The sequence below is a fragment of the Periplaneta americana genome, chromosome 7 (genome assembly GCF_040183065.1).
Source record: "Periplaneta americana isolate PAMFEO1 chromosome 7, P.americana_PAMFEO1_priV1, whole genome shotgun sequence".
Classification (NCBI taxonomy): Eukaryota; Metazoa; Arthropoda; class Insecta; order Blattodea; family Blattidae; genus Periplaneta; species Periplaneta americana.
Window position 1 is genome coordinate 152,784,933 of NC_091123.1, and position 13,342 is coordinate 152,798,274.

Sequence of the window (13,342 nt, forward strand, 5' to 3'; positions counted from 1 at the left end):
TGTTAAAACTCCAGTTGTGAACGAAATTCCTCCATGGAAATGGGTGATTCCAGAACATAGCATACAAATTCCAGGAAATCATTCCAAAAATGATCCTCCATACATTCTTAAGTTAGATTCCATGGAACTACTCTGCAGTACGTATAAGGATCACCTTCAAATTTATACAGATGGATCTCTAAATCCTAATAATGGGACATCAGGAGCAGAGTATTATATTCCAAAATATCAAGAAAGTTATTTCATACTATGTTCATCCTCCTCCGGTCTTGACACTGAATTGCTAGCTATTGATGCTGCTCTTCAGTGTGTTACTCAAATTTCTGAAAAATCTATTTGCATACTTACCGACTCCAAGGGGGCTATATTTAATATAATTTAATATGTACCAAACCTATATGCACATAGAATTAATCCAATTCAGAAACTAAAAGAACTCCAAAAGGAAATAACATTTCGATGGATACCTAGTCATTGTGGTATACCTGGAAACGAGAAAGTCGATAATATTGCAAAACAAGCAACATATTTGCAACCAAGACCTCTTCAAGTGATATCTCTATCCATTGTTTTTGCTTCAGTAAAGTCTCATTTTACAAACCTATGGATCAACAGGCTCTCTTCTGACAAAGGAAAAATTTTACAGTCTGTACAAAAACTTCCCTACTTGTCTGTGGTGTAATAATCATGATAAGATCTGGAACACATTCTTCTATACTGTCCATCCATAAACCACAAAAGAAGTAAATTAAAATCATCAGTATCAGTTGCAGAAGACACAGCCCTGCAGTATATATTGACTACACCCCACCTCTGGCTACTAGCAACAGGCATCTATAATGAACACTGATCAAAATACCCCTCATTTCTCGTGAAAAACAACTGAATAGACTGTAGTGGACTATAATGGACTTTATGTTGTCAGCAAACAGCTGGATACATTAAGAAGATTGATTGAATCTCTAGCCTACAAAACTAATTCTTAAGTTAGGTTTTACTATCTTCTGCATGTGTTTTATAAAGGTATAGTGTCTCGTTCTTAATTCGTTCTTCCTGGGGCCGAAACCTGCTTAGTGATGTTCTGGGAGAACCTTTTAGTCATATCCTCAGTATTCAGGTACAATCTCAGTCAATTAATGTCAATAGGAAATGGGAGGACAAACATTTAAAAGCTACGCTAAAATGCGCCCTTGCAATGAAATTTGGGGCTGAGAAAATCTGAATATGTGAGCTCCAAGCCTGTTAGCCATTTGTCTCACTTTGAATTTCGCCATTCCACTGAAAGAACTTTAGAGAATTTTGAAGGAGAAAGCCGAAAATGGACGTAACCTAATAGCTGTCACGTGAGAGAGTGGGGAAGGGAAGCACAACAGATCAGTAACACTGAAGATGTTAAAAGCCTGCACATAAAATGAGGCTGTTGCAGTCCTCACAAGAGAAGGAATCTGAGCCCCTGCACTGTGCAAGTGACCCTTCAGTAGTCACCCCAAGTACGGAAGATAACAATCAAAAGCCAAGGCTCCTATTTCAAAGGCTTTAATGTGGAAAAATGCCGAAACTTGTATGAGGAGGTAGATGTAAGTCCATGACCCATATCTTTTAGGACTCATCTCAACATTTCTCTTAGCACCTTAGGAAAACTACAGGCAGGATGAATCATCTCAATTTAGGATACAAGTCCTATAAAATACATATTATCTCTAAGTACCTAACACAGGACTCACGTCTCCAGGGGGAAAGATACACCAAAATAAATGAAAAAAATGCCATATGAACATGTGTCCATTTGTACCACGTTTCTGAGTTATTGGTACAGTTCTGTTGCAGTAATGATAGAGAGGCATAACATTACAGGAAATGCTCAAAATGTCCCTGTGACTTGAATGCAAGCATGCAGTCGTCTTGTAGAATTCCGCACTCTTTCAAATGTTCGTCGAATTTGTTAGCAGCCATCTTGTATATGCTGATGAAGTATTTCAACAATGGAAATGGGCTCTGAGTACACAAGTTCTTTCAGATGGCCCCACAAATAAAAATCCAGAATTGTGTTGAATTAACTATTTCCTAACAAATGGATAGGACGTGCAGAACCACTCGACGGCCTGCACGTTCCCCAGACTTAATCCATTAGATTTTTATTTGAAAGAGTGCGGGATTCTACACGATAACGACTGCATGCTTGCATTCAAGCTACATGGGGTCATTTTGAGCATTTCCTATAATGTTAAACCTCTCTATCACTATTGAAACAGAACTGTACCGATAACTTGAAAATGCAGTACAAATGGAGACATGTTCATATAACATTTTTTCATTCTTTTATTATGTCCTCCTCCCTGGTGACGTGGGTCCCACAAGTTAAGATTCACTCTGTATATATATATATATATATATCTTAATATATAAAATTGAATGTGGGTATGTATGTATGTGTGTGTGAATGTTCTCTATATAAATCTACATGCTTTGACCGATATGTGCTTTGATCGATATGTGCCAAAGTTTGCACATTTAATCTTCATAACCAGGAGAAGAACATAGGCTACATTAAAATTGTGCAAATGGAAGTTAAATTCATTAAAATTATAAAAAATAAAAATAAATAGATCAAATCTTCATGTATAATATTAAAACGCAAAATCTTCTACAGTCAATTGTTTTGTATTATTGTCTGTTATATTCAACATCGACTTTCACGAGGCCATGGAAATTTTAACACGAAATTAAATTACATTGTTTTTACAGATCATGAAGGCTAAAACTAGATAATTCATACAATAAGTATCTTTACGCAGTCCAGGACTGTATTATGAATTCCTCGATACAGTTTTGTAGATAGTGAGCAAACTGTTTTATGCAACTGAATTCTAGAATTCTTTGAAACTACAAGGATTGCTACCACATAATTTACTTAATATTGAATAACCAATAGTACTATTGTGAAATATTGACCCACCAAAATTATGCACGAATAAGAATTGGTGTGAAAAACTCATACGAAATGTAATAGAATTGGCAATATTAACTGCAAAAATAAAAGGAGATGTTTTTATTCCACATATTGCTAGGACACTCATTCAACTGCAATTTCAATGCCACAAGCATTTGTAATGGCCATATTAAAATGAAGCTCAAGGAAGTTGCTCAAAGTTGCAGACATTAACTTAAAAACTGAGTGTTTTTCACATCCTCAACTATATTTTATACAAAGAAGTGAAAAAAAAAAGAAAAGATTTTACATATATCAATAAGTAATTCAATGATACTTTTGTCATGTTGCTAATGTGGTGTGTGAGTGTACATAAGCCTACTGAAAATAACATTGTATTAATTCTCAAAATATTGTTGTTCACGTTGCAAATTTAGTATGTTAAGCATTGTGGAAATAAAAATCTCTTAATTTCTAAAATACCGGTAGGCCTATACGTTTCTCAGAATATTAGTCTTTATGTTAAAAAATGACTTATTGCGAGTTTATATTGTATCTGTATTCTGTGTGTAAAATTAGGATTAATATAATATGTTCTGAATTTATGAGATATAGTTTCAAGTTATATTAAAAAAAAAACTGGATATGATATAAGTGGGTGTACAGTGTTCAAGAGGTAAAAAAATCTTCCAATATAAATTAAATTATATATGTATATATTGATTCAATGCTGAAACTGATCAGAAAGAGGAGAAGGAATTATATTTTCGTTGGGTTTTACTTTGTTTATAGTTTGATTTTTCTATTACTTTAGTTGTATTTCTGGCGGTGCGGAAGAGAAGGCCTAATGGCCTTAACTACACCAGAATAAATAAATAAAATAAATAAATAAATAAATAAAAACAAATAAATAAATTTAAAACAACAGTTTAACATCAGGCACATGATGAAATGTTTTCTTTTCGGTGCCTGATTTACAACTGTTTTAAATTGAGTTAACCCTGGCAGGCATTGGCTAAGGAGTTCATTAATTCATGTAAGTGACGTTAAGTAAAGAATCATCTTTATGGGCGAGGAAAGCTTACTAAAGACAATTCGTTTTGGTTGTGTATAGTTAGGTTTCCGAGATTTCCGAAAATTTAATAACCAGTTTAATTAAAAATAGAAGCAGAAAGGAAAACCCGGGCAACGCCGGGTGCTTTCAGCTAGTATATATTAAGCAAGAACTACCCTCATATGTAGAAGTTTTAGATGAATTTTACTTTTAAAGATTGGTTTCTGTTCAATGTCAGACAATACCTTTATTGTATTAGTTTTTATTGTATTCATTTGTTTTTCCAAATGCAAAAAACAATTTACAATTCCGTTATCTTTATAACACAGGTTTGTAATATACTGTATACATAATTTCCTTTTGTAGGAGCTAAAGGTCTGAGGGTGGAATTTGATCGTCAGTGTTCAACAGAAAGGCGACATGATCCCCTCACAATAATGGATGGCACAGGTCGGACAGTGTCCATTCGTTCTGGAAGAGAATGGAGTGATTGGTCAACAGAAATTCGTATTACAGGTAAAAATCCTATAAAATATATTGACTTATTACATTGCCAAAATAATCTCCTATTTTCCTAGACCTGTCTTCAGTAATCTCCATTTCCTCACTCACAATAACCACCAGACTTAAGTTCTGTTGTAGGATAATCTTTAATAGAAATTGCCACTTACATATGATTTTGGAATTTTGGTAGTCAGTAACAAAATTTCCAATTTAAGATTATATAAAACTAAAGAATTAAATAATTAAGAATTTAATTAATTACAGTCAATGTGTATATTTATTAGTTGGATCACCTGTTTCAATATTAATCTGAAATTTAATGTTTTAGGTAGTAAACTCTCGTCCAATTTATTACATGAATACTTACACTTTTCTCTCTTGCTTCGTATATGATAAGAAACGAGTTGATATTAAATATCAAAGCAAGACATTTATCTATAGTCGACATAGTCACAACATAATGAACGCCAGTTTCATGTTGTATTAAGTTAGTACTTAGTTCCCAATGGCAGGTTCTTGAGTATCAGATCATTTTCCTTATTGAGACTAGAGTAGATGTTCGGCATTCATTACAGAGTTGGTATTGTTGCATAATATACAACTGCTGGAGCACTTTTACACGATATTATACGAGAAATAAAAAGATTAAAGAAAGAACACCTGGAAGAATTCGAATACTGGAACCAGAATAAACAATGGATAAACATAGAGACACATGTATAGTCTTTCACACCTTACCACGAAATGAAACAGTTGCAAAATTTAGATTGTGCACCAGACACTACTGCTTGGCACACCATTTACATCGCACCAAAATAATAAGTATAATTGTAATTTTTTATAGGAGACGAGTTACGTTGGAAGTTCACAAGTGATGGCTCTGTAAATGGTTGGGGCTGGAGGTTCACAGTGTATCCCATTGTAACATATGCTGGACCACATGAACTAGGCTCAGATCGAGCTATTCTGTCTCAGCCGTCTGTAGAGTTGGTGATGTGTCTGCTTGATGCCAGATTAGTGTTGAGCTCAGATAGAAATCTCATCACTCGTCTAGCAGCAGCATTAGCTTCCTGTGCTCAACTCAGTTCTCTTGGTAAGTATCAAGATAAATAGTGGTAAACGCATTACGTTTATGTTAGTAAGGCTAGATGTTTTCTTGCAAATACAGTGAAACTTCATTTTATACATTTTATGGCAGCCTGAAGAAAAAAAACTCATAAGTGAGAAAAACGTATAACTGAAATTATCCATTTTGAATCTTGCGTACACTACTTTTAACACTTGAATATAAGTAATTGATTAACTAGCAGACTTACTCGTGTTAATTATGTAAGTTTGTGCGGCTTACAGCTGTTTCGGTGCTTCATCACACAATCCTCAGAGCCTACTAGATCTCGGCATCATCTCGAATTTCTCTGCCTGTTATGTGGGTGCATTTGATTGTTGAAAGATGTTGAAAAGTGGAGTCAAATAGTGTGTGTGTACTGAAATTGATCTGTGTGTTGAGAATTTGATCAGGGTGTGTTTTAGTGTGTTTGTATATTTCGTATTGTTCTAGTGTGTTGAGTTTTGGTTCTTGGGTTGTATGTGTAGGATTTCCATGTCCGCATTTATGTTATTGTATGTATGGTTAGCAATGTTAATACAATAACATAAATGCGGACATGGAAATCCTACACATACAACCCAAGAACCAAAAACTCAACACACTAGAACAATACGAAATATACAAACACACTAAAACACACCCCGATCAAATTCTCAACACACAGATCAATTTCAGTACACACACACTATTTGACTCCACTTTTCAACACCTTTCAACAATCAAACGCACCCACATAACAGGCAGAGAAGTTCGAGATGACGCCAAGATCTAGTAGGCTCTGAGGATGGTATGATGAAGTACCGAAACAGCTGTAAGCCGCACAAACTTACATACTTAACATGAGTAAGTCCGCTAGTTAATCAATTACTTAAACTGAAATTACATTTAACTAAAATGCTCTTTCAATTAATAACACTCAATAAAAGAATTGTATTCCAATGGATACCATTCCATTGTGGAATCCTGGGAAACGAGAATGTGGATCCTTTAGCAAAGAAGGGCAGCACTGCTTACAGATCTTTTACTAAATCTACGTATTACTCTGTGAAAAGATTTATTAAATCTACAAACTTAGACTTCAACAAACAAAATTTGATAACACAATCTCAAGGGGAAAAAAAATTGGGACTCTCTGCATCATAATCCACAGTTGATTCCCGATTTACCACGCAAATCGTCTGTAGCTGCATTTAGATTGGCAACAGGCCATGACTGTTTGGCCAAGCATCTGCATAGCTATACCTGAAAATAGGGACTGTAGTCAATGATACAAAACCCATCTGGAAAATTTACTCACAATATTAATAATGTAGAAATCCCTGCTTTACTTTCTCCCCAGATAAAGCCATATTTTAGATTTTTTTCCTTCAAATTATTCATAAAATATACAGTACTCTGTCTTCTCAAATATATATGCTTCAATTTCTTACAGAATTTCAAGTTAAAATTCGAATATAACGGTACGCTTTCTCATCATAAGAACGGTATGAGTGTTTTTAAATCGCAAGTGTTCATTATTTTTGCATTCTAGCTGCCTCACAGCGAATGTGGGCCCTGCAGAAGTTACGGAAATTGATGGTATCGAGACTTGGAAAATTACTAAACATTCCAGCCTTGTTGAAAATGGAGCAAGGTCTAAATACTGATTCAGCTCTGCCAACTCTTGTGAAGGGCTTACCTCAGGCACTGCTTCGACAGTACGAATATGAGGACCCTGCCGTTCGCAGTGGTAAACATCTTATGCATAGTTCGTTCTTTAAGGTAAGCATTACAACATATTGTAAATTCATCACTTTATGAAGAATCATCAAGTTATTATTATTATTATTATTATTATTATTATTATTATTATTATTATTTTATTGTTGTTGTCGTTGTTAATACTCAGGTATATTTCCCTCCCTCAGGTGCTTGTTGCTTTAGCCTGTGACCTTGGCCTGGATTCTCTGCCGTGCTGTGCTGAGAACCACAAGTGGTCGTGGTTCAGACGATACTGCATGGCAGCACGAGTCGCTGCAGCACTAGTGAACCGCACAACATTACCACACAGCTTCTGCATAGAGGTTTGTATTGATTATGTTTCTATTTGCAAGATAATTTTATATTAAGAGAATATAGTAAATCATGTTATCTTACATTTTGATGTTGAGGCCAGAATTTATCACGGTCATTTTAATAAGTATCAGAGATGTACGAGGGCTATTCATAAAGTAACTTCTGTTTATTTTTTACAAACCTGTGAATGATGTTACAGAATTTGGTTACAATACGTTTGAAAGTATACACTCTAGTTTATTTTTCCATATAGTTTCCAGTCACATTGAGACAATTGTCGTAGCGTTTGACGAGCTTTGAAATTCCGCAGTTGTAGAATTCGGCTGCCTGCGACTGAAGCCAACCTATGACGCTGATTTTCAACTCTTCGTCATCATCAAAGCGCTTCGAGCCAAGCCACGTCTTCATGATGAACTTGCGGTTTACTCTAACCCTTTCGTCAACCAAACGAATCAGATCTGCATTCACGATACTCAGTCGACCACTTCTCTCTTCATCATGGACATTGGTTCACCCATTTTTGAACATACAGCACCATTGTCTTACACCACCTTCACTCATTACGTCTGGCCCATAAACTTCACAAAGTTAGCGATGAATTTCACTAGCTTTACAGTTTTTGGCCACAAGAAATCTTATTACAGACAGTACCTCACACCTGGCAGGACTTGCGATTGCAGCACACATTTTGACAGCTTGTGGCTCAGAGAGGAACAAAGACACGGCCTTGACTCTACCGCTGCTCGATGCGTACTTCTTCAAGGTACACTCCATCGCAAGAGCAGCACCACTGTCTCTGTTGTTACGCACGCTATATGAAAACGGAAGTTACTTTATGAATAGCCCTCGTACCTTCCCACTTCCAGTGGAAGATACATTGGTGCAATTATTACGCGTATCTTCAGGGAGAATTACTGTAGATCATTCTGTTGTCTTAGATGTGCACTATTCTGAGTGCAGTATTTAATGGCATATGAAGGCATGATCCTATTTGCTCCCCACTCACCAGTGTTGCCAGCTTGTATGGTGAGCTAAGGACATGGAATACACTATTTACACTCGGAAATGTACATAAAATATAAAGATGAGAATAATGTAATAAAAAAGAGCTCAATTTCCTGTTCATGGCTGTACAAGTCTCATTTTCATGTGATACGTAGGAAGCTAGCAGATCAACTTTCTGTCTTGCATTGTTTTAATTACAATCAAAACGTACCATTCCAGCTAAAGTGAGGCTCTATTCTGGGATCAGCAGCTGATAGTTCTGTGCTAAAAAGATTGAGATATTGTTCGTTTAGTTTCTAAGTTGTGCTGTGAATAAACAGTATAAATCAGCCCTATGTAGACATATTGGTACTATATCTTCTTCATCTAGACTCATGTCCCTGGTTATGGGGTCGAGTAATATGTACTTTATATTCCTTCTTTATTATTTAATTTCCCTCAACTCGATTTCCGTATTTTCTTTTAGTGTTTCTATATGTTGCTTCCTTTACTTTTTAACTTTGCTCTAGAGTATGCCATTAGGAAAGTCCAGGATAACAGACAGGGTTTGGAATTGAACGGGTTACATCAGCTGCTTGTCTATGCGGATGACGTGAATATGTTAGGAGAAAATCCACAAACGATTAGGGAAAACACGGGAATTTTACAGGAAGCAAGTAAAGAGATAGGTTTGGAAGTAAATCCCGAAAAGACAAAGTATATGATTATGTCTCGTGACGAGAATATTGTACGAAATGGAAATATAAAAGTTGGAGATTTATCTTTTGAAGAGATGGAGAAGTTCAAATATCTGGGAGCAACAGTAACAAATATAAATGATACTCGGGAGGAAATTAAACACAGAATAAATATGGGAAATGCCTGTTATTATTCGGTTGAGAAACTTTTATCATCCAGTCTGCTGTCGAAAAATCTGAAAGTTAGAATTTATAAAACAGTTATATTACCGGTTGTTCTTTATGGTTGTGAAACTTGGACTCTCACTTTGAGAGAGGAACAGAGATTAAGGGTGTTTGAGAATAAGGTGCTTAGGAAAATATTTGGGGCTAAGAGGGATGAAGTTACAGGAGAATGGAAAAAGTTACACAACACAGAACTGCACGCATTGTATTCTTCACCTGACATAATTAGGAACATTAAATCCAGACGTTTGAGATGGGCAGGGCATGTAGCACGTATGGGCGAATCCAGAAATGCATATAGAGTGTTAGTTGGGAGGCTGGAGGGGAAAAAGACCTTTGGGGAGGCCTAGACGTAGATGGGAAGATAATATTAAAATGGATTTGAGGAAGGTGGGATATGATGATAGAGAATGGATTAATCTTGCTCAGGATAGGGACCAATGGCAGGCTTATGTGAGGGCGGCAATGAACCTCCGGGTTCCTTAAAAGCCAGTAAGTAAGTATATGTTGCTTCCTATTGTTTGCGTGTCCATTTGTCTTTTTATGCTGTAATCTAAACATTGGAAACATCACATTCATATTTTATATTCATGTACTCCGATGTCCTTATTACAGACATGATCTTGGAACAAAAAAGTTTTTGAAAGTTAAAGTCACTTGAAATCCCTATACTCTGTGTATAATTTTAGTGAAATATTATGAAATATACATTACTGAGAACAGGGGACCAGTCTATATTTTTCTTACTGATCTACTCTTTTTCTTTTTCACTATTAAGTGTCTTCTTCATTTCTTTATAATTATCTATATTTTCTTTAGTTCTTACATCTTCATGATCTTCAATGTGATCGTCTAACTCTTTTTGAGTGGTATATTTGGATTACTTGCATGAATTTATTACACCATTATTTTATTGTAATATTGTTTCAGGTGCGGAAAAAAATAACAGAGATGATTCCAGAATGTGATACCATTTTGTGGGAGCATGAAAATAATGAAATGTTCAAGCAAGCACATGATGAACAACTGCTTCTGTGGCTGCACAGGTTAGTTGCATTATATCAACCTGTTCCTCTTCACCAACCTCAATCTAAACACATTATTTTAATAATTATTTCATCCTGATGAAAGAAAAGAATTAGCTTTGACAATACACTTCACAGACAATTATTACATTCTCTAATATTTAATGCACATATAAATGAGCTTCAGTAATATTTTTTTGAAATTTTTTTATTTTATTGGGTTATTTTACGATGCTGTATCAACATCTAGGTTATTTAGCGTCTGAATGAAATGAAGGTGATAATGCCGGTGAAATGAGTCCGGGGTCCAGCACCGAAAGTTACCCAGCATTTGCTCGTATTAGGTTGAGGGAAAACCCTGGAAAAAACCTCAACCAGGTAACTTGCTCCAACTGAGATTCGAACCCAGGCCACCTGGTTTCATGGCCAGACATCTGACCGTTACGCCACAGGTGTGGGCCTTCAGTAATATCATGTTGTAGATTTATCACACACAAAAAATTCTGCAGTTATGATAGCACTCAAGGCAACATTTACTGGTCATTGCCCATCCACAAAGGTCTTGCTTTGACAGGCCTGTGACACGGTAGAGTGAAGGAACTTCTGGAAGGTACAAAGACGTGCACAAATTCAAAATGCAATTTAGATTGACATTTTCCCTTATTCTAAATCAGTTTTGAGACATATTGATGCATTTACATCATGAATTTCTTCTATATATTATTTTAATGTTCCGAAGTACATATGATATTTCCATGCAGATCATACGATGTAAGAATACTCTTACATCGTATGATGACGCAGAATATCTGCATGGAAATATCATATGTATTTCGGTACATTAAAATAATATATATGATATACGTAAATCACTTCATGATTTAAGACGGTGCTTATTCCGTCGGATCCCGGCCAACTAGTCACTCATAACGAGTGCACCTCAGCACATGTGTGGACTTCGGTCCTACGTTCATAGACATCTATGACGTAGTGCAGAGGGCGGCCACTAGAGGGAACCCAAGAGTTGGAGCTTAATCTGAGACGATTCTGTCCGATGCCGGGCCCGGAGAGAATTTTTCTCCGTTCCATTACTCTTACATTGTATGAATTTCTTCATAGGGTGATATGTGAAAACGTCATTGGCCTACATTTCTTGAAAGAGAAGATCACCGACGCAATAACAACCATCATGCCCGACATAATTCAGTGTAGTTGGAGGAAAATAGAGTATAATTTTCACTGGATAGTTATACATGTTCCAAATGTATTGGTTTTCGCATTCGCCATTTATACTGATTTATACAATTTTCTTTATTTATTATGTAGGCGTCCTGAAGACTGGACGCTCTCCTGGAGTGGCAGTGGCACAATCTATGGCTGGGGTCATAATCACAGGGGACAGCTGGGCGGTGTGGAAGGTGCCAAAGTGAAGCTGCCTACTCCATGTGAAGCTCTCTCTTCTTTGAGGCCAGTGCAGCTTCTTGGAGGAGAGCAGACACTGATGGCAGTTACTGCTGATGGTAAAGTATATGCTACAGGTGAGTAAACGATCAGTACTCTTTACTATTCGTAGTACGCAATTGTTAAAGAAAAAAAATGATGCCTCCTTTGGACTAGTTCTTCTGTAGAATTGCCGAATAATATTGCACTGATGTCCTTACAAGTCAGTATTTGTGATGTATTTATTCCTTATGTGTTTAAAAATCTTGATAAATATTGGTCAAATCTGATAGCTACTTAAGACCTGTTAATAAAGTTAATACTTATATAATTTCGATGCTAAAACAGAAAATGAATTCATATTAACAGTTCGGTGTGATATTTTCTCTTGCCTATAAATGTTTTCATATTGATGAATCAAAATTAAAATATTATATCTTTAAGTGATTTCAATACCGTAAAAATGAGGGGTGACTTGATACACTGAGGGGAGGACTTGATACGTTTTGTAGGTTGATGTTTCAAATGAAACATCAACCTACAAAACATATCAAGTCCCCCAGCATATAAAATGGGGTGACTAGATATGCTGAGGGACTTTATACGTTTTGTAGGTTGATGTTTCGGTTCCGAAACATCAACTTACAAAACGTATCAAGTCCCCCAAGTGTATCAAGTCACCCCGTTTTACGGTACCAATTTTCTACATATAAAATGTAGTTTTCTTTTGTTGTTTTATTTAAATTTCGACTTTGTTGTAAAATCTATATAGGTTATGGAGCTGGAGGGAGGCTTGGTATTGGAGGAACAGATTCAGTCATGGTGCCCACCTTGTTGGAATCAATTCAGCACGTGTTCATTAAGAAGGTAATTTTCCATGACAGGTCTGTTATTGTCACCGTTTAATAATAATAATAATAATAATAATAATAATAATAATAATATTTATTTGTCAGAAACCAGTGTACAAGACCTGGATATGACATTGTCAGGTTAGATAATATACAAACTCACACATGCACAAACAAACTTAGCACAAATAAATATAGACAGACAAATAATTATAAGCAAATAAACATATATATGCAAATAAACAAACACTGAGAAATAAATAGAGTATGATGTATGTTAACACATTTATATAAGGACAAAAGAAATAATTAAAATAAAAAGAGAAAAATTAAAATATAAAGAAAGGGTTACATTTCTGAAATACAATATTTACATCACACTCCATGAATTCATTCACTGAATAGAAAGGTCTATTGAACAACAATCTATGTATGCAGGACTTAAACCTATTTATTGGTACCTTTTTCG

The 13,342-nt window shown here is 35.6% G+C and overlaps 1 protein-coding gene across 3 annotated transcripts in view; it reads left to right on the forward strand.

Moving 5' to 3' along the window:
• HERC2 (E3 ubiquitin-protein ligase HERC2) overlaps positions 1-13,342 on the forward strand; it is a 159,788-nt gene that overhangs the window by 123,666 nt on the left and 22,780 nt on the right. For all 3 annotated transcript variants that reach the window (XM_069831643.1, XM_069831645.1, XM_069831644.1), the window contains exons 62-68: positions 4,350-4,499; positions 5,332-5,580; positions 7,127-7,356; positions 7,503-7,658; positions 10,488-10,603; positions 11,909-12,120; positions 12,795-12,889. In XM_069831643.1, the coding sequence (XP_069687744.1) occupies positions 4,350-4,499; positions 5,332-5,580; positions 7,127-7,356; positions 7,503-7,658; positions 10,488-10,603; positions 11,909-12,120; positions 12,795-12,889 (1,208 nt within the window). The remainder of the gene's footprint in view (positions 1-4,349; positions 4,500-5,331; positions 5,581-7,126; positions 7,357-7,502; positions 7,659-10,487; positions 10,604-11,908; positions 12,121-12,794; positions 12,890-13,342) is intronic.